This window comes from Scyliorhinus torazame, chromosome 10 (genome assembly GCF_047496885.1).
Source record: "Scyliorhinus torazame isolate Kashiwa2021f chromosome 10, sScyTor2.1, whole genome shotgun sequence".
In the NCBI taxonomy this organism is placed as follows: domain Eukaryota; kingdom Metazoa; phylum Chordata; class Chondrichthyes; order Carcharhiniformes; family Scyliorhinidae; genus Scyliorhinus; species Scyliorhinus torazame.
In genome coordinates this window covers 74,222,907-74,249,189 of record NC_092716.1, presented here as the reverse complement: position 1 = coordinate 74,249,189, position 26,283 = coordinate 74,222,907, and the positions used below count along the sequence as shown (strand labels likewise).

General features: G+C 46.8%; 1 protein-coding gene across 2 annotated transcripts in view; it reads right to left on the bottom strand.

Annotated features, from left to right (window-relative positions):
* Positions 1 to 26,283, bottom strand: part of fto (FTO alpha-ketoglutarate dependent dioxygenase) — a 637,435-nt gene that overhangs the window by 10,363 nt on the left and 600,789 nt on the right. For both annotated transcript variants that reach the window (XM_072518265.1, XM_072518264.1), the window contains one exon: positions 23,590 to 23,735. In XM_072518265.1, coding sequence (XP_072374366.1) covers positions 23,590 to 23,735 — 146 coding nt within the window. The remainder of the gene's footprint in view (positions 1 to 23,589; positions 23,736 to 26,283) is intronic.

Genomic DNA, 26,283 nt, shown 5'->3' with positions numbered 1-26,283 from the left:
AGGAGCAGGAGAAGGCCATTCAACCCTTCGAGCCTGCGCTGCTATTCAATAAGATCTTGGCTTATCCTCTATTTCAGCACCACATTCTCACGCTCTCCCCATACCTTGAAGCCTTCAGAGTCTGGAAATCTATCTAATTCCTTCTTAAATATATTCACACTCGGGCTCCATAGCCTTCTGCGGCGGAGAATTCCATAGGTTCATCACCCTCTGAGTGAAGAGGTTTTCCCTCATCTCGGCCCTAAATGGCCAACCCCATATCCTGGGACTGGGATTCTTTGTTCCAGACTCCCCTATCAGAGGAAGGAACATCCTTGCATTCAGTCAGTCCAGCCCTGTCAGAATTTTAAATGTTAATTTTGATCCTCTCTCATTCTCCTAAATTTCAGTGAATACAGGCCCTGTTGACCGCATCTCTCCTCTTACAACAATCCTGTCATCCCAGGAATCAGTCTAGTGAACCTTTGGGGATGGAGAGGGGGTGGGGAGTTTGGAGCGAAGTAATGCGCCGGGTCAACTCAACCTCCTCCTGCGCAAGGATGAGCCTTATACAGTTCAAGGTCATGCATAGAGCCCATACGATTTGGGCCCGGATGAGTGGGTTCTTCCTGGGGGAGGTGGATGTGTGCGAGAGATACGAGAGGGGGCCAGCGAACCATTCGCATATGCTTTGGGAGTGTACAATATTGGACAGCTTCTGGGAGGTGGTGTTCGAAAGTCCGTCGGTGATTGTGGGAGTGTAGCTGATGCCGGGCCCTATGGTGGTGATTTTTGGGGTGCTGGAGGTGCCGGGTGTGCAGGAAGGGAAGGGGACCGATGTCGTGGATTCACCTTTCTGATTGTCTGGAGACAAATTCTCTTAAATTGGAGGCCAGCAGCACCATCGGGGTCACAGAGTGGTTGGGAGACCTATATGAGTTTCTCAGGTTTGAGAAAATTAGGTTTGCCCTCAGGGGATGGCAGGAGGGGTTTGTAGTACAGTGGAGGCTGTCTCTGTCCATGTTTGAGGATTTGTTTGTCACTGGGTTGGGGATTAAAAAGGGGAAAATATCTAAAAACTGCAAGTACAATATTTTGTTGGTGCTGTGTGATAGTTTTTTGAGGGTGTTTGGAATGAAATATATATATTTTTTAATGTGCTCACCACTCATATTCCCACCAAGTTTTGTGTCGTCAGCAAATCTGGAAATATTACTTCCTCTTTCCCTCATCCAAATCAATGTTTTGTGTATTGTGAATTGTTCATCTTCTGTTTGTTAAATATTTAACTTTCCATGGTTTTTGCATGTTTATTTATGAACTGGATACTACTGTCCATTGATCGGTACTGCAACGTGATGACACCTCCAACTGTAAATTAGAGGCCCTTTTAAGAGATGTAGATGGAGGCAAGTGTGGTTTTTGTTGAGCTGGGCAGGAGTTAGATTACACCTCCATACTGCTGCTTGGGAGAGGCTTGAAACGCCTCAGTTGAAATGCCTCATACTCAGGCCTCCTTGGATCCATGGCATGCAGTATCCACTGACTACCACATGTATTGCCATGGCCATGTACAACCTCATATTCCTGCTTTGAGTCAGAGCTGGACTCAACATCTGAGGATGCGTGGTGATTCTCCATGCTCTCAACCACAAATTCTCTCCCCTCTCCATTACCAGATTTTACAGTGCACAGCACATAACAACAATTAAGGATACATGATCTGGTGTATAGTGCAGAACTGTCAAGGCTGCAAAATTGAGTAGGCCTATGGTTCTGTGGTCACCCTTTGGGGATATTGCTGATATTGTACCACTCTTCTGATTGACAACACGAATGCTTGATGGGCGTCATAAGCCAAATACTAATGGGTAGCCCTTGTTGCCTATTAACAAGCTATCCAGTTGAGCAGGGGGTGAGACAACCATAACACCTGGGAGTACCCAAGGATGCAGGCATCATGGTTATTCTCAGGGTACTGCACACACACTAACAGCATATGCTGACGGTGATCACTGACAATCTGGACATTCATAAGTGAAAACCTTTGTGGTCACCAACAGCCTCTGGGTGGCCCAAAGGCCAATATATGCAATCAGTGGTCATTTACACCTTTGGAAAGTCCAAAATAAGCCCAAAGCCTCTCACCCTGGTTCTCGTGGTCAGTGCTGAATTCTATGAAGGTCTCCACTTTCCTGAACAGTCTTGATACAACTGAGGGTTGATGACAATGGGATGCTGCAAAGATCCCCTGCAGATCCCTGAAAGGATCCTGAAACATAGACGTTGAGGGCCATTGTTGCCTTCACGTTATAGGCATTACATTTCCCCAATAATCATCTCGCTATTGGATGTTATCACCTCATTGGCGAGACTGAGCCTTCTGCAACACTGGAGCTTTGTCAACTGAAGATAATTAGAGTGCTGCCTGTATACCCTTCCTTCAGAGTATTGTGTTCTACTTTGGTCTACTTGTCCATGCTCACCTTGCTGGCATTCTGGCGCTTCGACATCACAATGACCCTCATGTTCCTAGCACGTTGGGGATTAAAAGGGGGAAAATTCTGCATGGCGAATTGTTCACCTTCTATTGTTAAATATTTAACATCCTATGGTTTTTGCATGTTTATTTCTGAACTGGATACTACTGTACATTGATCGGGGGGTCAGACCTAGTGGAGGGGGGGGGCGGTTGGACCCTGTGGTCCGGGGGGGGGGGGGGGGGGGGCGGGGTCCGGATGGGAGGAGAGGGAGGGGGATCAGTCCGGGAGGGAGTCAGTCCGAGAGGGTGGGAGAGGGGTCTCTCCAGGGGGGAGGGGTTCAATCCAGGAGATGTTCAGTCTGGGAGGGGGTGTCAGTGAGGGAGGTAGGGGGGGTCAGTGACGGAGGCAGGGGGTCAGTCGGGAAGGGGTTGGTGTGGTGCGTCGTGTTTGTGTGAGGTATTCTATGTGCGGCTGGGTCTGGGTGTTTAAATGGTTACTCCGGAATTAGAAATGTTTTTTCCCTGTAACTCTTTCAGAGTAACTATCAGGGTAAAACTGGTAGAACCATCCAAAGATAGAGATTTAAATCTTTCGGATGAATCCTAGCTCAGAGGAAGTTAGCACTTCTGGGCAATTGCCAGGCAAACCCTTACATGGAAACTTTGTCAAGGGATTCCCAGCAACATCATAGGGGTACCCCCCCCCTCCCCCCCCCCCCCCACCGGCCCCCCGCCCCTCTCCCTAAATGCGACACTGGGAAACCCGGAAGTTATGGGCCACTAAATATCTGTAAAAGAAATAAGATTTCAACCAAACGCTTTCTTCGGAATCAGGGAAAGATTCTACACATGAACATTCTTTTCTGTTTGCTGACTCACTTGCTGTTTATTTCCTGCATTCTCAGTTTTTATACAAACTTGATCAAGCATCCAAGTTCACCCCACCTGCAAAACCTGTATAACCTCACTCACAAATACTACATTACCTTTCACAAGATTAGCTATAAATTGTACAAGTGTATGTGGAAGTCAAAGTACTGAGGATAACAGTTGTACATTTTCTATATGTAATCATTTGTAAATTAAGCCATAATAGTGGCAGAATAAAAATAGAAAACAACACATTAAAATAGAATAAAAATCGATAAAAATAGATCATTTACAAAGTGATCAATGCTAAAACAAATGTATCTTTGCAGGTTGCAAACATTAAAAAAGGTTGAAAAAAATGTGACCTAACCAAATGTTCATATTCAATAGAAAGAAATTTTGCCTGTGTAGTTGCTGAGATGAAAAGTGTCACAAATAGCCAAATTAAAGAGGTTTTATCTGGGCCACAAATAGTGCCCCCCCCCCCCCCCCCCCAATCAAGTCTGCTGCTGAATTTAAAGCTTATAAGGTTAAAACAGGATGCCTTGAGGGTGCCATGTTTCCTGAACTCAAAATTGAAGGTTACCAGAACACATTTTCACACACACAGACCCACACCTGAGAGCCACATCACAAAAAGAGGAAAACAAAAGGCAGCAATGGCCTCCGATTTCCACAAATCTGCATACTTCTCAAGCGCCATGTTTCACAACAGCACTATGGCTTGTCATTCCAGAGTGCTCCCGGAACAAATTACTGTGCCTGTCATATGTGTGGATAACATCTGAATACACGACCTGATAACTCATCCCCTCAACCCCGACACACAATACAAACCCGTCTTCACGAAGTATAGAAAATGCAAGGTGGAGTCTTTGACTGATAAAGCGAGGTTATTTCAGGCAGCCTTGGGTTGGTCTTTGGGGTCAAGCAATAAACACAGACGGCAAGAGTTGATTTTGTTCCTTTGCAGCAAGTTCAACCAAGCAATAGGTCTGTAAGCTGGACATGCTTTAAGAGGATTTTGAGTGTTCATAAAGCTGGAGGATGTGTTCAGAATTGTAAAACTGCTAACTAGCCATTCATTTCACTTGGTTCTTGGCTTTTTGAATATCTCTCAAAGCCTATGTATAGAAAATTATACATGGTACATGATTACAAATTGTGCCACCAACATCAACAGTGTTGTCAATAAATAATTTGACGACCAGCACCTGACTGAAGTGTACTTTTGCAATGAATTTTTTTTAGGTAAAAATGCATTGCGCAAAATGGAATGTTTTGCAGTAAAGAAATTTAAATTGGACAAAGGAAAAAAATTGCAAGCAAGTGCTCCTTTCTCGCTGAAACAATGGACGTTATAAACAAGCTACAGAACCACTGAGTAATATTAAAAGAAATCCAAAACTTTCAAGCAGAATATGAAGAATATTTCTTTTAGTCTAATCAAATTCATATTTCCACGTGCCCTCAGACTCCAATTGGTTCACTGCTGTCACCAACGATAGATTAATTTCCTACAAGGTTTCCATTTTCTCCACCTCCATGCCAACATCAGGAAACTACCTGCCCAAAGGGCATTTGCAGCAGATCATTGAGCGATGAATTTTCACCCCCATACAGGAATGTGTATGGAGACAGGCGAACACAAAGATTTGTGCCAGCTGTTAGCATGCTGGTTTGTATGCACCATCTTGCCCCAAGGCCATTTTCCTGGAGGCGGAATGGGGGTCAGAAGGGGTATCTGCTCAAAGTGGCGAATAGCGAATTAAGGGTAAATTAAAGGCATTGTAAATTTGATGACTGTACCACCAGCGAAGCAGATCCACACCTCTACAGCAAGATTAACATGAAAGTCCCTGGTTGCTAATGCTCTTTTAGAGCATGGTACCTGAAGAGAGAAAGCGAGAGAGAGAGAGAGAGAAAGGCCTATTATTGCCAAGGGAAAATTGGTGGCAGTGTTCCAGGCAAGCTTTATGGACCTCCACCGCTGCCTGGCCAGAATAGGTTTGGCCAAAGATCATCCTTTGGAGGAGTTCTTCCTTCACAAAGGTCAGCCGCTTGATGAGTCAATTTTTTCATTTAAATGTCCAAAAGAGAGGAGAATGTCAGGATGGAGGTGTCTTCTCCCTCTCTCTTACCTTAGCTGCAGGTTGTTGTTCCTTCTGAGCGCTGGAGGGCCTCCTATTGGCCCTCCATCTTTGAGTACCCGCCTGCCGTCCTGAGTAGGTTGGCGTGCCCGCACGTTGGCCATTATTTGGTTAATTCAGGAAAAAGCATTGTCCGGTAACCTCCCTCACAGTATGGCATCATGACCCCTATTTGACTCTCGTGTCAGGATCCCAAATGTCAGGGGTGGATTTTTTGCTGACCTATGCCAAAGATTCACGATCGGGTGGAGAATTGAGCGTTGGCCTAAAAATGGGGTCAGTGCTGATCCCATTGCGATGCTCCGGTGCCGTGCTGGCGGTGGCAGCGAGGTACACGCAACATGCTGGCAGCACCATGCAAAACCGCTACTTACATGGATTTAAATTCGATTAACCGGCTGGAGGCCCGATGCAGGTACTCCAGACCTCTCAGGAAGTCTTCTTGCGTGAATTGGTGCAAGTATTTATGAGCGGGTCCTGGCATCATGGCCGTTGAGGCCATGTAAGAATGTAAGAAAACTCCAAACATTTCGGGCTTGCTGGGGGTACAAGCCTGGACCTCAGGGAGTAGTGGGAAATGACTTGGTGGTAAGTACGTGGTCCCGAGGTGTCCCACTTGGGACTGGGGAGCCCTGGCTGAGAATCCCATTGCTAGATGAATTCACATTTAAACCCACCCTCTAGCTGGAGGATGCTGGCTGTTGAGACTGCTAACAGTATCGTGTATATACTCAGGCGGCTTCTGGTCATGTGAATCCCACCCAGCCCACCCATCTGGGAACCCTCCTACCCCAACAGTACATCAGCGGGATGGCCGTGGCCATGCTCCATCACCATCCAACAGGTTTTGGCGCTCCTCAGAAGCGCAGCCCCATAGTAGAGGCAGGGGATTAGTAGAGCTCATCCCACACAAAGGTCACATGCATCGTGGCTGCTGGAACCCTCCCTGGCATACAGCCACTCTCAGTGTCACTGGGAAGGCTATTACTCTGGGCGGGCGGGTGCACTATACCCCACCAGTTACATTATTTGATTTTGTACTTCTCTCGTGTTGTTACTGTTTTATTTTCTTTTTTCCTCTCCCTTCGTGATTTGTGTGTGTGTGCCCTTCTCATATATATATATATATATCATATCCTGTGTACATAAGGCAAATATACTTTGTCCAAAAATCCAATAAAAAACATTTATAAAAAAAGATAAACACCCCGGGAAACATTCTTCCCAACAACCAACTATACAGTTTGTACAGATTTTCCTCCTTTTTCACCCCACCCCCCCCACCCCCCCCAATCACCCCCCCTGTGACGAACAGCTCCTCAAACACGGTCACAAACATCCCCCACCTTTTCTTGAACTCCCCTGCTGAGCGCCTTAACTCATACTTTATCTTCTCTAACCGCAGGAAGTCGTACAGGTCACCCAACCAGGCTGCTACCCCCGGTGGCGATGCCGACCGCCACTCCAGCAAAATGTGTCGCTGTGCAATCAGAGAGGCGAAGGCCAAGCCATCGGTCTTCCTCTTCTCCATCAGCTCTGGCTTCTCTGAAACCCCAAATATCGCTACCAAAGGGTCCGGGTCCACTCCCTCCTCCACTATCCTGGCTAAGACTGCAACACTCCCGCCCAGAATCTTCCCAATTTTACACAACCCCAAAACATGTGTGCATGATTCGCAGGCCCCCGCCCACACCTCTCACACTCATCTGCTACCCCCTGAAAGAACCCACTCATTCTTGCTCGAGTCATATGCACCCTGTGCACCACCTTAAACTGTATCAGGCTCATCCTTGCACAAGAGGAGGTCCCGTTTACCCTTTGCAGTGCCTCACTCCATACTCCCCAATTGATCTCCATTCCCAACTCCGCTTCCCATTTCTCCTTGGTCTTCACCCCCGCTCGCCTCCCTGCGCCCCCAGCCACTTATATATATCCCCAATTCTTCCCTCCCCTTCCACATCCGGAAGCAGCAGTCGCTCCAGCAGGGTGTATCCCGGCAATCTAGGGAACCCCTTCCAGACCTTTCGTGCAAAGTCCCTAACCTGTAGATACCTGAACTCACTACCCCTCTCCCTTAGCTCCTCCAGACTGACGAACCCTTCCTCCAAATACAGATCCCTCACCTTGACCAGCCCCACTTCGCCCCACCTCCTGTATACACTATCCACCCCCCCCGGCTCAAACCCATGATTCTCACACAGTGGCGTTAGCACCGACATCCGTTCCACCCTAAAATGCCTCCTCAGCTGATTCCATATCTTCACCGTGGACTGCACCACTGGGCTCCCTGAATACCTACACGGAGTCATTGGCAATGCTCCCGTCACCATAGCCCTCAAACTAGACCCCTTACAAGATTCCTCCTCCATCCTAACCCACTCTACCCCTTCTCCTTCCCACCACCGCCGCACCTTGCATTCTCATCTTTATTGGTTTTGGGCAATTTCTTCGCCAACTGAGCATCTGTCAGCTCAGTTTCAATGATCAAATATAGTTTATTTTTCTGGTGCTTCACCCTCCACTGGAATTTTTGACAGAAATCACACAAAGATCTGACTGAGGGAAATGCAACAGCAACAATGGGCATGGTTGCCATTGCCTCCTCATACGGTAAGTCAAACATAAGGTTCAACATTATAATTTGAAAGACAGAGCAACAAAGCAAATGGCATGAACATCAGGAAAAAATTCAACCAAAGCTACCTAGCAGGCGATAGCCTTATGTGATGCAGAAAGGGAAAGTTGGATAGTCCTTGCCAATATGTTTTTGAAAGTAAGCATTTCTTCTGGTTGATTTTAATTTCTTCTATGTTTTGTAGCAAATGATGGAAGCTTGATGAAAAACTGTTCTTGAGCATTTCATTCACTAAGGATGCACCTCTTATTTGGTGCCCTATCAACACTACAGCACTGGTGACCTCTCGGGAGAGACCTGCAGCCCAGATTACCCTGTTCCCTCAGGTGAACATATTTGGGCAAGAATCCTCATCGGAATAAACATACAGGGAAGGAACAGAGGTGCTAGGAAAGAGATTAAAATAATAAAATTTATGAAAACTTGTCTGCTAAAACCGCAAAACTGCACCAGGATTTGGCACAGAAGGACAGCTTAAGGAAAACCGATGTACATCGCTGACTGCAAGTGCAGACAGGCAAATAGATCTGTATCTTTTGTAATCAATTCAGCTTGTCAAACATGTAGACAACCTCAACTCATTCATCTTGGGTTGATGAGAACTAAAAGTAAGCAGACATGTACAAAAGCATTCATATAACAGTTTTGCCCAACAATATTTAGATATAATTTGAACCATTTCCCAAGTCTGTCTGATCTCGGATTTATGTCAATGTACACAGAGAGCGAGGGATTAACCCTTACAACACCACAGAAATACATGACACTAGTTTTGCAATTATTTAAAGGTCAGAATTTTCCAGAAATTTAGTTTAGTAATTGATATGATGTTTCTAAAGCCGAAAGGAAGAATAAAGCACTCCATTTATTAGTCTGACAAATAAAGTTATATAAATAGTTCTGAAATGCAAGAACAGGCAAGTTGCTTTTGCTTTTTATGGGTGGGATGATCAGTGTTTCATTTAAGAAGTCTTGCCTTTCTCCTTCCAGAAATTATTAATAATATATTACTTGTGATGGGTTTATTACACTGATTTACAGTTGTAGCAATTTTCCAGCTTAGTTTTGTGAATAGTGTTGTTATAAAGGCTTAAGGACAAAAACATGTTCCCAGCATATGGGAAATTAAACAATTTACATGCTGCCCTCTGTTACTCAATTTATGTTCATTCTTCCTACAGCAGCTTGCATTATTTAACGTCACCATTGAAATTTTCTGTGCTGTAGGATGCAAAGAATGTCAAAGAAGAGCACAAAGGGTTAACGTATTTATCAGGATTGTGAATAAGCCCTTTATTATATATTTTTACGTGTTGGTCCTAAATCAAAATTTCATTTTGGTTTCACAAGCAGATTGGCTATGGCGGGTGGGGTTTTGGTAGATAAACTGGTTTTCCATAATAGGTCCTGAAATTCTATAATTACAGCATCATAAAACCAGCAACCTCGGAAGCGAGGCCATGACATGGATTTTAGATCTTGCCGGATTCCAGGTGGGGTGGTTTGGGACATGGATGGTTTGGGTTAAGCTGGCATTGGTGGGGTCAAGGACCATGGGAATAGACTGGCACCCAAGCGGCAAAGGGGATAATCAGTCAGGCACCACACCGCGCCAATGTCGCACCTAGTCAAATTGTACAGCCCATTTTTCTAAATTTTACTTGATTAAAATTGATGTGTGGTCCAGCTTAGAAACATCCGGTTTCCGGACAGCCAGATTTAAGACACTGTATTGTACTATATTAACTGTTCAATCTGTACAATCTCTTTGTGTCCTAAGGACTACAGCAAGATTATAATAATAATAAGCTTTATTAGTGTCACAAGTAGGCTTACATTCACACTGTAATGAAGTTACTGTGAAAATCCTCTTGTCGCCACACTAGGGCGCCTGTTCGGGTACATTGAGGGAGAATTCAGAATGTCCAATTCACCGAACAAGGACGTCTTTCGGGGCTTGTGGGAGGAAACCGGAGCACCCGGAGGAAACCCACGCAGATATGGGGGAGAATGTGCAGACTCCGCACAGACAGTGATGCAAGCTGGGAATCGAACCCAGGCCTCTGCTTCTGTGAAGCAACAGTCTGAACCACTGTGCTGCCATGCGTGGAACAGTACATCATAGAATTTACAGTGCAGAAGGATGCCATTCGGTCCATTGAGTTTGCACCGGCCCTTGGAAAGAGCACTTTACTTAAGCCCATGCCTCCACCTTTTCCCCCTAACCCCACCTAACCTTTTGGACACTAAGAGGCAATTTAGCATGGCCAATCCACCTAACCTGCACATCTTTGGACTGTGGGAGAAAATCGGAGAATCTGGAGGAAACCTACACAGACACGGGGAGGAAGTGCAAACTCCCAGCAGACAGTCACCGAGGCCGGAATTGAGCCCGGGTCCCTGGAGTTGTGAGGCAGCAGTGCTAACCACTGTGCCACCGTGCCGCCCTGATGTCTAATTTATATGGTTAGGATTGGTTAAATAAGTATATCAGCCTTGTTAACACCCAAATCTGGGGCTGGATTCTCCGCCCCGCCGCACCACATTTCTGTTTCCCCCAGCTGGCGGGATGCTCCGTTACGCCGGCTGGTCAATGGGGTTTCCCATTGTGGGCAGCCCCACACCGTCGGGAAGTCCCTGGGCTGCCGGCAAAACAGAGCATCCCACTGGCGGAGAATTCAGCCCCTGATGTTTGAGGAGTTTGAAATTCTGGCACGCGCTGCATTTGTGTTGGAGCTGCACACACACAACTCATGCACCATGCCTCGATAATTCTGAGTGCACTTGCATGGCCCAGAAAGAAGTATTGGGCAATAGCTTCTGCAGCCTGTTGCTGGTGCCAAGGGAAAGTAGCTCAAAAGTGATTGGAATTTCATAAAGGGTTAGGCATGTAAATGATGAGGAAATACAAAAGACAGAAAATTCAAAAAGAGCAGTACATTACAGAAGGTGTAAATCCACTTAGAGAAATGAATGTGGAGAGACTGCAGAGTCAACGCAAGAAAAAGACTAAGAGAACATGAGAAGATAGTTAAGGTGAAAAGGAAGGGCGAGAGAAAGAGAACTTAAAAGTAGAAAAAAAAATGCAGTTATCTTGCGGTCATAAAATCCTGGAAGACCGCTGAAACGTATAGAGAACAAATTTTTAATAAAAGTTATATGAGCCCCTTGCCCTGCCTTTTTGTGGTTTTCTCAGGCGATGTCAATTGTGACCAAAAGAAAGACAGGCAACTTGTACTTGGCCCTCCAGCAATGTCACACTTATCCAGCAGTCGCCAAGTGTGTAGAAGTTGCCAAGGTATAACTTTTAGGTTCCCACCTGTCATTCCCAAAATGAGACAGCTGAGATAGGAAACTGAGCGGTGTGGTATCGGAGGTGAATGAGGGATGAATGAAGAAGTAGTGAGGTGAAGATTAATGTGGGCACAAACTCTCTTCTACCATTTCAACGGAATCATATTACTACTCAGCTTGTTTCATCACAATACCAAGTTTACTTTTAAGAAGTAAAACATAAGGATAATAGAACTTCCTAAATGTAATCAAGGCCACATGTGAAACAGAGACAATAAGATCACGACTCTACACACGTGTTTGGTGTACTGTGCGAGGCTGTGCTGACTCGTTCCCGGGCTCGTTCCACCTCTCAATGCAATGGGGGGGAGCGAAGCAAGGTGAATGAGGGTGAAAAAGGCGGACAGGAAGGCGAGACAAGGGCAAGCAAAAGGAAGGTAAAACAGGACCAGAACAGGGCACTGTGCTCGCGAGGAGGGCTAACACGGGAGGGCAGGAAGAAAGGAGGGCCGCGGCGCGCTTCTCAGGGGAGAGGGAGTGCCTGGCACAAAGAGAAGGGCTGAAGGGGGGGGAAGAACACAGCGGGGGGACAGAGGAACAGGGACTAAGGGGGGGGAGAGGAGTTGGGGAGAGAGCGCAGAACAAATGAGAAGCAAAGGGAAGGGTGAGGTAGATAAGCAGCACAAACACAGGCCTCGGCAGGCATGGAGCAGGGCGAGGAACCAAGACGGCGCCACAAACAGCCACTCGGAAGGGCTTCAGGATGAAGGGAGACCCTGGAGTGCAGGGGCGCAGCCATGCGGCGTACACACAGCTGGCGGCCATGGTGGGTGCCTCCTGGACAAAAGGAAATCCTGGAGCCCGACCTCATGGTGAGAGCGGTGACCGTGGCCATTTTGCACGGCCCCCAAACAAAGGGAAACCCCGGAGGGCACGGGCGCATCCACCAGGTAAATATGGGTGACGAAAAGCGAAGGGAATCCGGAGAGGAGACAGAGAGCACAGAGTCTCACTCTATGCAGATGACCTGCTCCTCTATGTCTCAAAGCCACAGGAGGGACTGAAGGCAATACTGCAAATGCGGAATCGGTTCTGGGCTGTTTTGAACGGGAGCCCCTCCAGCTCTCTCCCTCACTGTAAGGGGACTCAGCTCTTACCTCACTGTAAGGGGACTCAACGGCCCGGTCAAAAGATCCAGAGTCTTCACCCACCTAAGAAGCAGACATAATCTACCTACAAGAGATGCACCTGAGGGAGAAGGACCGACGGCTGGTAAGGAAGGGCTGGGTGGGACAGACATACCACGCATGCTACGGGACGAGGGCTAGGGGAGTATCAATATTAATTAGTAAGAGGACGAGGTTTACGGAAACCAAGACAGTTACGGACCCAGGGGGACGGTACATCATGGTCAGCGGTGTCCTGGAAGGAGCACCGGTCGCACTGGCAAATGGACACTTCCAACTGGGATGACACAGAATTCATAAAGAAGACCATGGCGGAAATCCCCGACCTTGACACACACCGACTGATCATGGGGGGGGGGGCGACTTCAACTGTGCACAGGACCCACTGACCGACCGATCAAACCTCAGAGCAGAGAAAAAGACTGGCATGGCCAGGGAACTAGGAGTATTTATGGAGCCGATGGGGGCGGTGGACCCATGGAGGTTCCTGCACCCGGGAGAGAAGGAATTTTCATACTTCTCACAAGTGCACACGGTATATACCCGTATCGACTTCTTTGCAGTAGGGAAATCGGTGCTTCCAGGGATCACGGGAATGGAGTACTCCGCGATCGTTATCTCTGACCACGCTCCATACTATATGGATGTGAGGTTGGAGACAGGCCGTGCCCAGCGCCCCACATGGAGGCTGGACACGGACCTCCTGGCCGACAAGGCCTTCTGTCAGATAACATCGCGGGCCATTGGCGACTACGTGAGTAGTTCTGGGAGGCACTGAAGGCCGTGATTAGAGGAGAGATCATAGCCCACAAGGCAAGCAGAGATAGGGAAGAGAGGGTGGCCAGGCAACAACTGGTGGACTCCATCCTGTAAGTCGACAGAAAATACTCTGAGGCCCCGACCGTAGGGTTGCTGGCGGAGAGGAAAAAGCTGCAAATGGACTTTAACCTGCTATCCACTAGGAAAGCAGTGTACCAACTCCGTCAGACACGGGGGACCTTGTACGAACACGGAGACAAGGCTGGCCGCCTATTGGCTCACCAGCTGAGAAAGCAGGCAGCCACAAGGGAAATAGCGCAGGTAAAGGATAGCAGAGGCAGACTGGTAACAGAACCAAAGGAGGTCAATCAGGCATTTGAGACCTTCTACCGGGGACTGTACACCTCCGAGCCCCCCAACGGGGACGCGGGGATGAAACTGTTCCTAGACGGACTGGAACTACCAGTTGTGGGGGAAGACAGACGGGGGGGAGCTGGAAGCACCAATCGACCTGGGAGAAATCATGGAGAGCATCAGCTCCATGCAGGCGGGGAAGGCACTGAGACCCGATGGGTTCCCAGCAGACTTTTACAAAACATTTGCACTAGTCCTGGCCCCACACCTAAGGGACATGTTTGCGGACTCACTGGCAAGGTGCACCCTGCCCCCAACGCTAGTGCAGGCCACAATTTCACTGATACCCAAAAAAGATAAAGACCTGACGGAATGCGGATCATACAGACTAATTTCACTGCTGAACATGGATGCGAAAATACTCACAAAGGTCCTGGACAAAAGGCTGGAGGGCTGTGTACCAGAGGTGGTCGCAGAGGACCAAACCGGCTTTGTCAAGGGTAGGCAGTTCACAGCGAACATCAGGCGGCTGCTGAACGTAATAATGACCCCTTCTGGGGAGAGAACACCAGAGGTGATCGTCTCCCTGGACGCAGAAAAGGCCTTCAACAGAGTCGAATGGAAATACCTCCTCGAGGTACTGGAATGGTTTGGGCTAGGAGCGGGGTTCACCGCCTGGGTGATGCTCTTGTACAACGCTCCCAAAGCGAGCGTCCGAACTAACACCACCAGCTCTAAATACTTCCAGCTGCAGAGAGGAACAAGACAGGGCTGCCCCTGTCCCCACTCTTGTTCGCGCTAGCCATCGAACCCCTGGCGATAGCCCTGCGGGATGTGAAAAGCGAAGGGAATCCAGAGAGGAGACAGAGTGCACAGAGTCTCACTCTATGCAGATGACCTGCTCCTCTATGTCTCGAAGCCACAGGCGGGACTGAAGGCAATACTGCAAATGCTGAAAGAGTTTGGAACCTTCTCGGGCTACAAACTTAACCTGGGCAAAAGCGAGGCATTCCCTATTAACCCAAACAGGGGTGGGAGAGAGCTGGAGGGGCTCCCGTTCAAAACAGCCCAGAACAGATTCTGCTACCTGGGGATCCAGATAGCCAGAGACTGGACACAGATCCGCAAGTGGAACCTGACCAGCCTGGTGGAGGAAGTAAGAAGAGACCTTCAAAGGTGGGGCTCACTCCCACTCTCCCTGGCGGGGAGAGTGCAGACGATCAAGATGAACGTACTGCCAAGGTTCCTCTTCCTGTTTAGATCCATTCCGATCTTCATCCCCAAGGCCTTTTTCCAAAAAGTAGACAGTCTAATCATGGCGCTTGTGTGTTAAGAACCCGAGAATTCCCAAAACAGACACTGCAAAGAAGGAAAATCAAAGGGGGCTTGGCCTTACCAAACCTACAAAACTACCACTGGGCAGCAACGGCAGAAAGAGTGAGGGAATGGGTACAAGAACCTGACACAGATTGGGTACAAATGGAGGAGGCATCCTGTAAAGGAACGACCCTCCGGGCCCTGGCCACAGCAGCACTCCCACCCCCCTCAACAAGGTACACAATGAGCCCAGTGGTAGCGGCCACGCTGAGAACGTGAACCCAGCTCAGACAACACTTCGGGATAACTAAAATGTCCCCCATGGCCCCCATCTGCGGCAATCACAGATTCCCCCAAGCCATGCTAGATACCACCTTCAAAAGATGGAGGCGGGACGGGGGCCCATTGACGGTCTGGGACTTCTACGTAGGGCACAGACTGGCGACACGAGACGAACTGACGAGGAAGTGGAGGCTAGCAAAAGGACAGGAAATGAGACACCTCCAAATAAAACACTTCCTCCGCAAAGAGACAGTGGGGTACCCCGGCACCCCAGAAAGCACACTACTAGAGGACCTGATAGGCACAAGCACCGAGAAGGGGGGCAATGTGGGAAAATATATGGAGAGCTACTGGACAGAGCCCGGACTCCACTGGACGAGACCAGACAAAAATGGGAGGACGAACTGGGGACAGAGGTAGGATGGGGACTCTGGAGCGAAGCACTGAGCAGGGTGAACTCCACCGCCTCCTGCGCAAGGCTAAGCCTAATGTAGCTCAAAGTGGTGCACAGAGCCCACCTGACCAGAACCCAAATGAGCAGGTTCTTCCCGGAGGTGGAGGACAAATGTAAGCGGTGCCAGAGGGGCCCGGCCAACCACACCCACATGATTTGGGCTTGCCCCAAGCTTGCTGGACTCTGGACAGCCTTCTATGAGGTAATGTCCAAGGTTGTGGGGGTGAGGGTGAAGCCATGCCCAATAGTGGCAATCTTCGGGGTATCGGAGCAGCCAGAGTTACACATGAGGAAGTGGGCCAACGCCCTTGCTTTCGCTTCCTTAATCGCACCCCGGAGAATCCTGCTCGGCTGGCGATCGGCAGCACCACCCACAGCTGCAGACTGGCTCGCTGACCATTCGGAATTTCTCCACCTGGAGAAGATTAAGTACGCCACCCGAGGGTCAGAGGAAGGCTTCCTGGATACTTGGGGGCAGTTTGTCGGTCTGTTCCAAAACCTGTTCGAGGCCAACAACGAGGAGTAACCTAATAAGAATTTTAAAAAAAAATTGTTATTACTAAAACACCAAGATAGATGAGTTACCAAAAGACTGCGCAACCCGTGGGGGGGAAGAGGCGGAAGGAAGGCAGGGAAACCACGAGAGATGATTCCACTCTGTCCGGAAAATAGAAGAAAAGCACAGCTGAAGCCGGGGGGGGGGGGGGGGGGGGGGGGCGAGGGTGAACGGGGAAGGGGGTGGAACCATAGACCGATCCAGAGGGCAATGAAAGGCACGTAGGGTCAGTTAAACGAAGGATCAACTAAGCCTCTGAATAATAAAGGAAATTAGCACAGGCGAGAAAAATGTGATGTGTATATATACAACTGTTTATAAATATGAGAAATGGCAATAAAAAGATTTAAAAAAAAAAAATAATATAGATGATTAAAAAAAATCATTTGTCACAGTACACAGCACAGCTCCCACTGGCGGCAGCAAGAATGTCCATCTCTCTATTATGAAGAAGGACAGACTTGTCTTGGAAATGAAGCAAAAGTAGACAACATGAGCACCTTCCCATTATCCAACTTAAGTTGATCACCATTGCCCTCCTTGATTCTTGCATCTTACTCAAAATATAAATCTAAATTATACTGTCGGTCCATATTGTTCCTCTTGAAGTGCATCATTTCACATTTATTTACATTAAACTGCATCTGCCATCTGTCTGCACATTTTAACAGACTCGATGGGCCTTTTTTTCACCCATCTGGCATGCACAAGCGGTAGGCCCAGAACCAGGCCCGAGACAGGCTCTCGGTTGTGATCAGCCCTGGAGCATGATTTCACATTGGCTGGTCAATTAACAGCTTAGAAAGGCTGAGCATGCAGGGGAGGGCGGGCACAGAGGACAGGGAGGATGCGGGCTGGCGCTCCCGGTGTGTTCCCTCTCGGGGAACAGCCGCTGCAGACATTTCTCAGGGAGCTGCTGACCTGTGAAAAAAAAATATCGACAGAAAATGTATGCCACAAGTGTCTAGGAAGCACAATCATACACAGACCTCAGCTGATCGTGTCTTCAGGATCCTTGAGGGGGAGCAGCCAGAAGTCGTGGTGCACATTGGTACCAACGACGTAGGTAGGAAAAGGGGTGTGGATGTAATAAACAAGTTTAGAGAGTTAGGCTGGAAGTTAAAAGCCAGGACAGACAGAGTTGTCATCTCTGGTTTGTTGCCGGTGTCATGTGATAGCGAGGCTAGGAATAGGGAGAGAGTGCAGTTGAACATGTGGCTGCAGGAATGGTGTAGGAGGGAGGGCTTCAGGTATTCAGATATTTGGAGCGCATTTTGGGGAAGGTGGGACCTGTACAAGCAGGACGGGTTGCATCTGAACCAGAGGGGCACCAATATCCTGGGAGGGAGGTTTTCTAGTACTCTTCGGGAGGGTCTAAACTAATTTGGCAGGGGAAAGGGAACCGGATTTGTAGTCCAGCAACTAAGATAGCCGATGTTCAGGACGTCAAAGCGTGTAGTGAGGCAGTGGGGAAGGGAACACTGACAAAGGAGAGTACTTGCAGGCACGGAGATGGGTTGAAGTGTGTATACTTCAACGCAAGAAGCATCAGGAATTAGGTGGGTGAACTTAAGACATGGATCAGTACTTGGGACTACAATGTTGTGGCCATCACGGAAACTTGGATAGGGCAGAAATGGTTGTTGGAGGTTCCTGGTTATAGATGTTTCAATAAGATTAGGGAGGGTGGTAAAAGAGGTGGGGGGTGGCATTGTTAATTAGAGATAGTATAACAGCTGCAGAAAGGCAGTTCGAGGTGGATCTGCCTACTGAGGTAGTATGGGTTGAAGTCAGAAATAGGAAAGGAGCAGTCACCTTGTTGGGAGTTTTCTATAGGCCCCAATAGCAGCAGAGATGTGGAGGAACAGATTGGGAAACAGATTTTGGAAAGGTGCAGAAATCACAGGGTAGTAGTCATGGGTGACTTCAACTTCCCAAATATTGAGTGGAAACTCTTTCGATCAAATAGTTTGGATGGGGTGGTGTTTGTGCAGTGCGTCCAGGAAGCTTTTCCAACACAGTGTGTAGATTGTCCGACCAGAGGGGAGGCCATATTGGATTTGGTACTTGGTAATGAACCAGGACAAGTGATAGATTTGTTAGTGGGGGAGCATTTTGGAGATAGTGACCACAATTCTGTGACTTTCACATTAGTAATGGAGAGGGATAGATGCGTGCAACAGGGCAAGGTTTACAATTGAGGGAAGGGTAAATACGATGCTGTCAGACAAGAACTGAAGTGCATAAGTTGGGAACATAGGCTGTCAGGGAAGGACACAATTGAAATGTGGAACATGTTCAAGGAACAGATACTACGTGTCCTTGATATGTATGTCCCTGTCAGGCAGGGAAGAGATGGTCGAGTGAGGGAACCATGGTTGACAAGAGAGGTTGAATGTCTTGTTAAGAGGAAGAAGGAGATTTATGTAAGGCTGAGGAAACAAGGTTCAGATGGTGCGCTGGAGGGATACAAGATAGCCAGGAGGGAACTGAAGAAAGGGATTAGGAGAGCTAAGAGAGGGCTTGAAAAATCTTTGGCGGGTAGGATCAAGGAAAACCCCAAGGCCTTTTACACATATGTGAGAAATATGAGAATGACTAGAGCGAGGGTAGGTCCGATCAAGGACATTAGCGGGAGATTGTGTACTGAGTCTGAAGAGATCGGAGAGGTCTTGAACGAGTACTTTTCTTCAGTATTTACGAATGAGAGGGGCCATATTGTTGGAGATGACAGTGTGAAACAGACTGGTAAGCTTGAGGAGATACTTGTTAGGAAGGAAGATGTGTTGGGCATTTTGAAAAACGTGAGGATAGACAAGTCCCCCGGGCCTGATCCAAGGATTCTATGGGAAGCAAGAGATGAAATTGCAGAGCTATTGGCAATGATCTTTTCGTCCTCACTGTTAACAGGGGTGGTACCAGGGGATTGGAGAGTGGCGAATGTCGTGCCCCTGTTCAAAAAAGGGAATAGGGATAACCCTGGGAATTACAAGCCAGTTAGTCTTACTACGGTGATAGGCAAAGTAATGGAAAGGGTACTGAGGGATAGGATTTCTGAGCATCTGGAAAGACACTGCTTGATTAGGGATAATCAGTACGGATTTGTGAGGGGTAGGCCTTGCCTCACAAGTCTTATTGAATTCTTTGAGGTGGTGACCAAGCACGTGGATGAAGGTAAAGCAGTGGATGTAGTGTACATGGATTTTAGTAAGGCATTTGATAAGGTTCCCCATGGTAGTCTTATGCAGAAAGTAAGGAGGCATGGGATAGTGGGAAATTTGGCCAGTTGGGTAAGAAACTGGCTAACCGATAGAAGTCAGAGTGTGGTGGTGGATGGCAAATATTCAGCCTGGAGCCCAGTTACCAGTGGCGTACCGCAGAGATCAGTTCTGGGTCCTCTGCTGTTTGTGTTTTTCATTAATGACTTGGATGAGGGAGTTGAAGGGTGGGTCAGTAAATTTACAGACGATACGAAGATTGGTAGAGTTGTGAATAGTTGAGAAGGGCTGTTGTCAGCTGCAAAGAGACATAGATAGGATGCAGAGTTGGGCTGAGAAGTGGCAGATGGAGTTTAACCCTGAAAAGTGTGAGGTTGTCCATTTTGGAAGGACAAATATGAATGCGGGATACAGGGTTAACGGTAGGGTTCTTGGCAATGTGGAGGAGCCAGAGAGATCTTGGGGTCTATGTTCATAGATCTTTGAAAGTTACCACTCAAGTGGACAGAGCTGTGAAGAAGGCCTATGGTGTGCTAGCGTTCATTAGCAGAGGGATTGAATTTAAGAACCGTGAGGTGATGATGCAGCTGTACAAAACCTTGGTAAGGCCACATTTGGAGTAGTGTGTGCAGTTCTGGTCGCCTCATTTTAGGAAGGATGTGGAAGCTTTGGAAAAGGTGCAAAGGAGATTTACCAGGATGTTGCCTGGAATGGAGAGTAGGTCTTACGAGGAAAGGTTGAGGGTGCTAGGCCTTTTCTCATTAGAACGGAGAAGGATGAAGGGAGACTTGATAGAGGTTTATAAGGTGATCAGGCGAATAGATAGACAGTCAGAGACTTTTTCCCCGGGTAGAACAAACCATTACAAGGGGACATAAATTTAAGGTGAATGGTGGAAGATATAGGGGGGATGTCAGAGGTAGGTTCTTTACCCAAAGAGTAGTGGGGGCATGGAATGCACTGCCTGTGGAAGACGTTGAGTCGGAAACATTAGGGACCTTCAAGCGGCTATTGGATAGGTACATGGATTACGGTAGAATGATGGGTGTAGATTAATTTGTTCTTAATCTAGGACAAAGGTTCGGCATAACATCGTGGGCCGAAGGGCCTGTTCTGTGCTGTATTTTCTATGTTCTATGAAACATTAAGGCCAATTAGTCCCCCCGCCAACTGTAAAGTTAGCTGGGCAACATAAAATTCCAGTCAACTGGTGCTCAGATAATTTAAATTGGCTACTTGATTGTCGGAGTAGAGAGCAGGAGTCAGATTGTCACACGAGAGTTGGAGCCGACTGAAATATTATGCAAGTGACGTTGGGTTGCGTGCCCGACATCTTCCTGTGTGATTTCATGCGCTTCCAGATTGGGTTTGCACCTAAACCTTCGGTCTAAAACTCTAGCCTATATCCTCCTGTCGTTTGGTATGATCCTGCTCATGATTTATTACATTGTTAAGTTATGTATCGTCTGCAAACTTCAAAACTGTACTCCCTGTACCCAAGTATAAGTCATTTATGTATCAAAAAAAGCAATAATCCATATATGTTAATTAACTTTGGCCTTTCTGTAAATAATATAGTTACAATTCATTCCTTCTCCTTTTTGGGTGGTTTTTGAATCAGTGTCAGTGACTCTATTTAAACTAAATGTAACAGATTGTGTAACCTTTTGAACAAAAGTGCAGACTGCATCTGTTTCAGGTTTATCATTGATTACCAGCATTTATTGGATGCCTTTTTCATATATACATAGTGGGATTCTCCGACCCGGCGGGCGGCGCGAATCCCGCCCATGCTGCCCCGACACCGGCTGCCGTATTCTCCGGCGCCGTTTTCGGTTCACGCCATGCCAGTCAGGGGCCATTATCAGCGGCCCCCTCGGCAATTCTCCGGGCCCCGAAGGGCCTGGCCAGTCCCATCGCCGTGGGTTAGGCATGGTCCCACATGGCAGGACCTGGCAGGGGCAGTCCTCGGGGGGATCCGACCTGGGGGGGGGGGGGGTGGCCCACGGTGACCTGGCCCGCGATCGGGGGGCCGTGGGGGCACTTCTTCCTTCCGCGCTGGCCCCTGTATGACTCCGCCATGGCCGGCGCGGAGAAGAGAACCCCCCGCGCATGCGCCAAATCATGGCAGCGGTTCTGCGCCTGCGCGAGATCACGCCGGCCCTTTGGCGCATGCGCGATCTCGCGCAGTCCCTTTGCCGCCGGCTGGCGCGGCGCCAACCCCTCCGGTGTCCACCTAGAGAATCCCGCACTTTCGGGGGCTGTTGACGACGGAGTGGTTCGCGCCGGTTTTCCTGCGGCGTGGGGACTTAGTCCCTGGAAAGGAGAATCCCGCCCACAGACTCTAAGAAATGAGTACTGGGTCAGTGTCATGAGTGACTCGCCTTCTGACTGTCCAATGCTTTTCCACCGCCTATAAGGCACAAGTTAGGAGTGTGATGGAATATTCTCCACTTGCCTGGATGGGCGCAGCTCCAAAACACTCAAGAAATACAACACCATCCAGGACAAGGCAGTCTGCTTGATTGGCAGCCCCATTTCCACTTAAACATTCACTCTGCTTTACTAGCGCACCACGATGTGTACCATCTACAAGATGCACAGCAAATACTTTCAAAGGCTCCTTCGACAGCACTTTCCAAACCCGTGTGCTCTACCTCTAAAAGGACAAAGGAAGCAAGAGCACAGGAATACCAGCACCTCCAAGTTCCCCTCCGAGTCACACACCATCCTGACTTGGAAATATATTGTCGTCATTCCTTTATCAATCATCACCAGGTCAAACTCCTGGAGCTCCTTCCCTAATAGTCCTGTGGGAGTATTTACACCATCTTAAAGAGACAGCTCAACACCTCTTCCTCAAGGGTAATTAGAGATGGAAAATAAATACAAGTCTTGAGAACCTTGTATGAGGTATGAGTGTATAAATTAAAATTATGGGCAGCACGGTAGCACAAGTGGATAGCACTATGGCTTCACAGCGCCAGGGTCCCAGGTTCGATTCCCCGCTGGGTCACTGTCTATGCGGAGTCTGCACGTTCTACCTGTGTCTGCGTGGGTTCCCTCCGGGTGCTCCGGTTTCCTCCCGCAGTCCAAAGACATGCAAGTTAGGTGGATTGGCCATGATAAAGAGCAATGATAAATTGCCCTCAGTGACCAAAAAGGTAAGGAGGGGTTAATGGGTTATGGGGTTAGGGTGGAAGTGAGGGTTTAAGTGGGTCAGTGCAGACTCGATGGGCTGAATGGCCCCCTTCTGAACTGTATGTTCTATGTTCTAAAATAAATATATGAACATGGTACATTACCTGAAGTAGGTAAGTATTCAACTCCTTTGTTAAAAAACACAATTTTTTTTTGTCTGGCCTTACCTCTGAAAATATCGTTTGAACTATTACATTCGCAACTTAGTAATAAATAAGAAAAACTGGTCCAAATTGGACCAAACAAGGTGCAGTCCATCTGATTTGGATCAAGATCAAGTCATTTCCAACAATCAGTATCACACCTCTGAACAGCATTAACAAGTTTCCAAGAGTGCAAAGAATATATCGGGGCTGATAATACTGTTAGTTGATCATTTTCTTCCCCCTAACTCTCGATGAAATAAATAATGCACAATGGCCGGGGCAGGTGTTAAGTGCAGCAAGGAATTATAGTGATAATAATAATCTTTATTAGTGTCACAAGTAGGCTTACATTAACACTGCAATGAAGTTACTGTGAAAATCTCCTAGTCGCCACACTCCAGCACATGTTCAGGTACACTGAAGGAAAATTCAGAATGTCCAATTCACCTAACAAACACGTCTTTCGGGATTTGTGGGAGGAAACCGGAGCACCCAGAGGAAACCCATGCAGAAAGGGGAAAAAGTGCAGACTCCCCACAGACAGTGACCCAAGCCGGGAATTGAAACCAGGTCCCTGGCGCTATGAAGCAACAGTGCTAACCACGGTGCTACCATGCCACCCTGAGCATGATGAGCCCTATGCATATGAGGAGTTAATAGTAAGGAAATGTAATTGTCACTAGCATTTTCTTTCTCCACATTTACCTTCAGACAAAAGCTGATTGCTCAGAAGTGAAATAATTTCTTCCATATCAAATGGTAGAGGCATATCAGAGTCCCCATTGTACCAGTGAGGACGACATTCTGGCTGCTCATCAACTGGTAGACTATTGGCAAGTCTGGACTGACACCTGGAACAAAAACACAGAGTTGTTAAAAGTACAAAGTTAAAGCAATTTCATCGATATAACCAGATCAAAACAAATTGCATAAAGATGAGAGTTAATGTCAAAAGAAACTTTTTTTAAAAATTGCTTATTAAAGCAATTAAATCATGAAACACAATCTAAAATATAAGGGAGATAAATCCTTCATCTTTATAGTAACAAACTCTTAAGCTAGTTTTGAATTCATTGACAATATCTGCCAACTGTTAATGCAAGTCAAACACATCGTTGGAAAACAAAGAGCATATTGTTGCACAATGCCCTGAAGCAGATCTGGCTTATATTGTCTCATACGTGTTGTAATTTTCTCATCAGTTTCATTAAGTTGGAGAGTAAATGCTGTTTTAACTTGTATCTTTTGACTTTGTCTGGCTCTTCAGTAAATTGTTTAATCTGGCAGAGAAGATCTTATTCAATTGTGTTTTACATGAAATATACGAGATCGATGTTAACATGTCAGATTTATAAAAAGTAATGTTGAAAACAGTACAGCTCAAAATGTACCTTGTGACTTGATAACCTAAGATGAAAGCCCACTACAACATAGATCTTCAAAGCTTGCTCATTAGAATGCAAAAGATGTGGTGCATTTCTTTTAATCACAGATTGTGATACTGCAAAATCCCCAGCTGTAGTACTGTAATCTCCACAGCATCAGAGATTAGAAGTCAATTTACTTCAGTCTACTGAACATCATGAATTAAATCTCACATTCTTTGCTCCGTTATGACAACTAGATCTCTTTGAAAAAAAATTAACACACAAATATGAATTAAACAATATTTGAACTGTCATGAATAACTGAGTTTTAAAACAAATGAATTATAGAACCAGTGTGTTACTAATGTACCTATATAAACAGATGCATATTTAATACGATATATGCATTTAAAGTGATCAGACAGTCAAAGTGTGTCTAATTGCTTCACAAACATCGACACTATTTAGTCTGACAGAACATTACATGGTGAGGACAGTATTAACATATAACATACTAATATATCTTCAGTTGCCCACATCATTTCAGGATAATAGCATCTGTTAACATGCACTAAGCACTATTATGTAGCACATCACTTCATAAATAATAAGATTATCTGACCTCAGGGCCCTGAAAAGAGTAATGCGTTTAAATGTTCTCATTATTTATTTAAAACAAGAATTAAGGAAACAAAAGCTATGTAGGACAGCTCAGTTACTATAAATGACTAAGTGTATAGGATAAGTAAAATTCCAATTAGAATACTTCAATGTCTCTCGATAAAAAAGGAGCTTTGTATCAATTTTTTGGTATCTTTAAAATTATTTTTTAAAAGCAGAGTTGAAACATTGTTAAAGGAATCTTAGGGATGGTTACTTACAACACTATAATTAGTCAGCTTTGTTAAGGTGTGGGTTAATTAAGGGTTTCTGAACAGTCAATAGAAGGTTAATGTAAAAGTCAAGGGACAAAATGCCTTTCAGCTCCGCATCACTCTGCACTAAATGACTTCAACATTGAGCTTGGTCTTCAAGATCAATAGCTTTTTATAGCAAAGCCAGTCATATAACTTTTTCAGCCTGTGCTATCTTTTTTCAGTTGGGTTGTGTTTCAAAATTATTACAAATTCAAATCCACACAACAAAAATTGTTCGAATTAAATATTTTTTTAGCAAAACAGCTGCATCTTTCCTTGTGACAAAGTCATTTTCCAGTTTCTGTGAGAAAAAGGGATGCCTGACACGTATAAAGTATTGTTTGGATGCGCATAGGTGAAGCTAATGGAACTGAGTGGAACTTTAAAACAGTCGAACAAATAAAGCACAGAACAATTATCTGAATATCTGTGGTAGCAGTTAAATGCTGGTACTATTTGTAAGGACAGACATAAATGGTGCCGGAGACCACTCTTAGGTAAAATGCTAAAATGAAGCCAAATACATCACTAGAATACTGACGGCTAAACGTTTGAAAGACCCAGCCAAACTTCGGACAAAAATAAAGTTGAGGTGGATTCTGTCACATTGAAAATATAATTGGCGACTTCCGGTGGCGGCTACGAAGGAGTAAGTCACACATTTGGTGGCTTTTGGACTTTTGGACCTTTCCCCCCGACATTTTCCCGGTTTTAAACTGTAAAGTCGAAGGCTGAGGCAATTGAGCACGTTTCCACGTATCGGTGTTTGGAGAAAAGAACCAGAAGTGCACGAAAAGGCAGAAATAGAAAGACAGGCAAGAGCTGTGCTGAAGCTGCAGCAGGAGACAGCATGGCCGAGGACTGGACTCCTGGTGTGTCGGCCCAGCGATCAACGGAGCAGTTGATGCAGGTCATCCAGGACGGCTTTGCCAAGCAGAAACGGGACTGCCTGGACCCGATTAAAGAGTGGATTGATCGGCTGGAGCACAGATTGGACGCCCAGGATCGGGCAATCCAGAAGGTTGAGAAGATGCTGGCTGAGCAGGAGGAGCATCAAACTGCCGTGGAGCTGGAGGTGGGGATGCTGAGGGACCAGCAAAAGAAGCTGCTGGAGA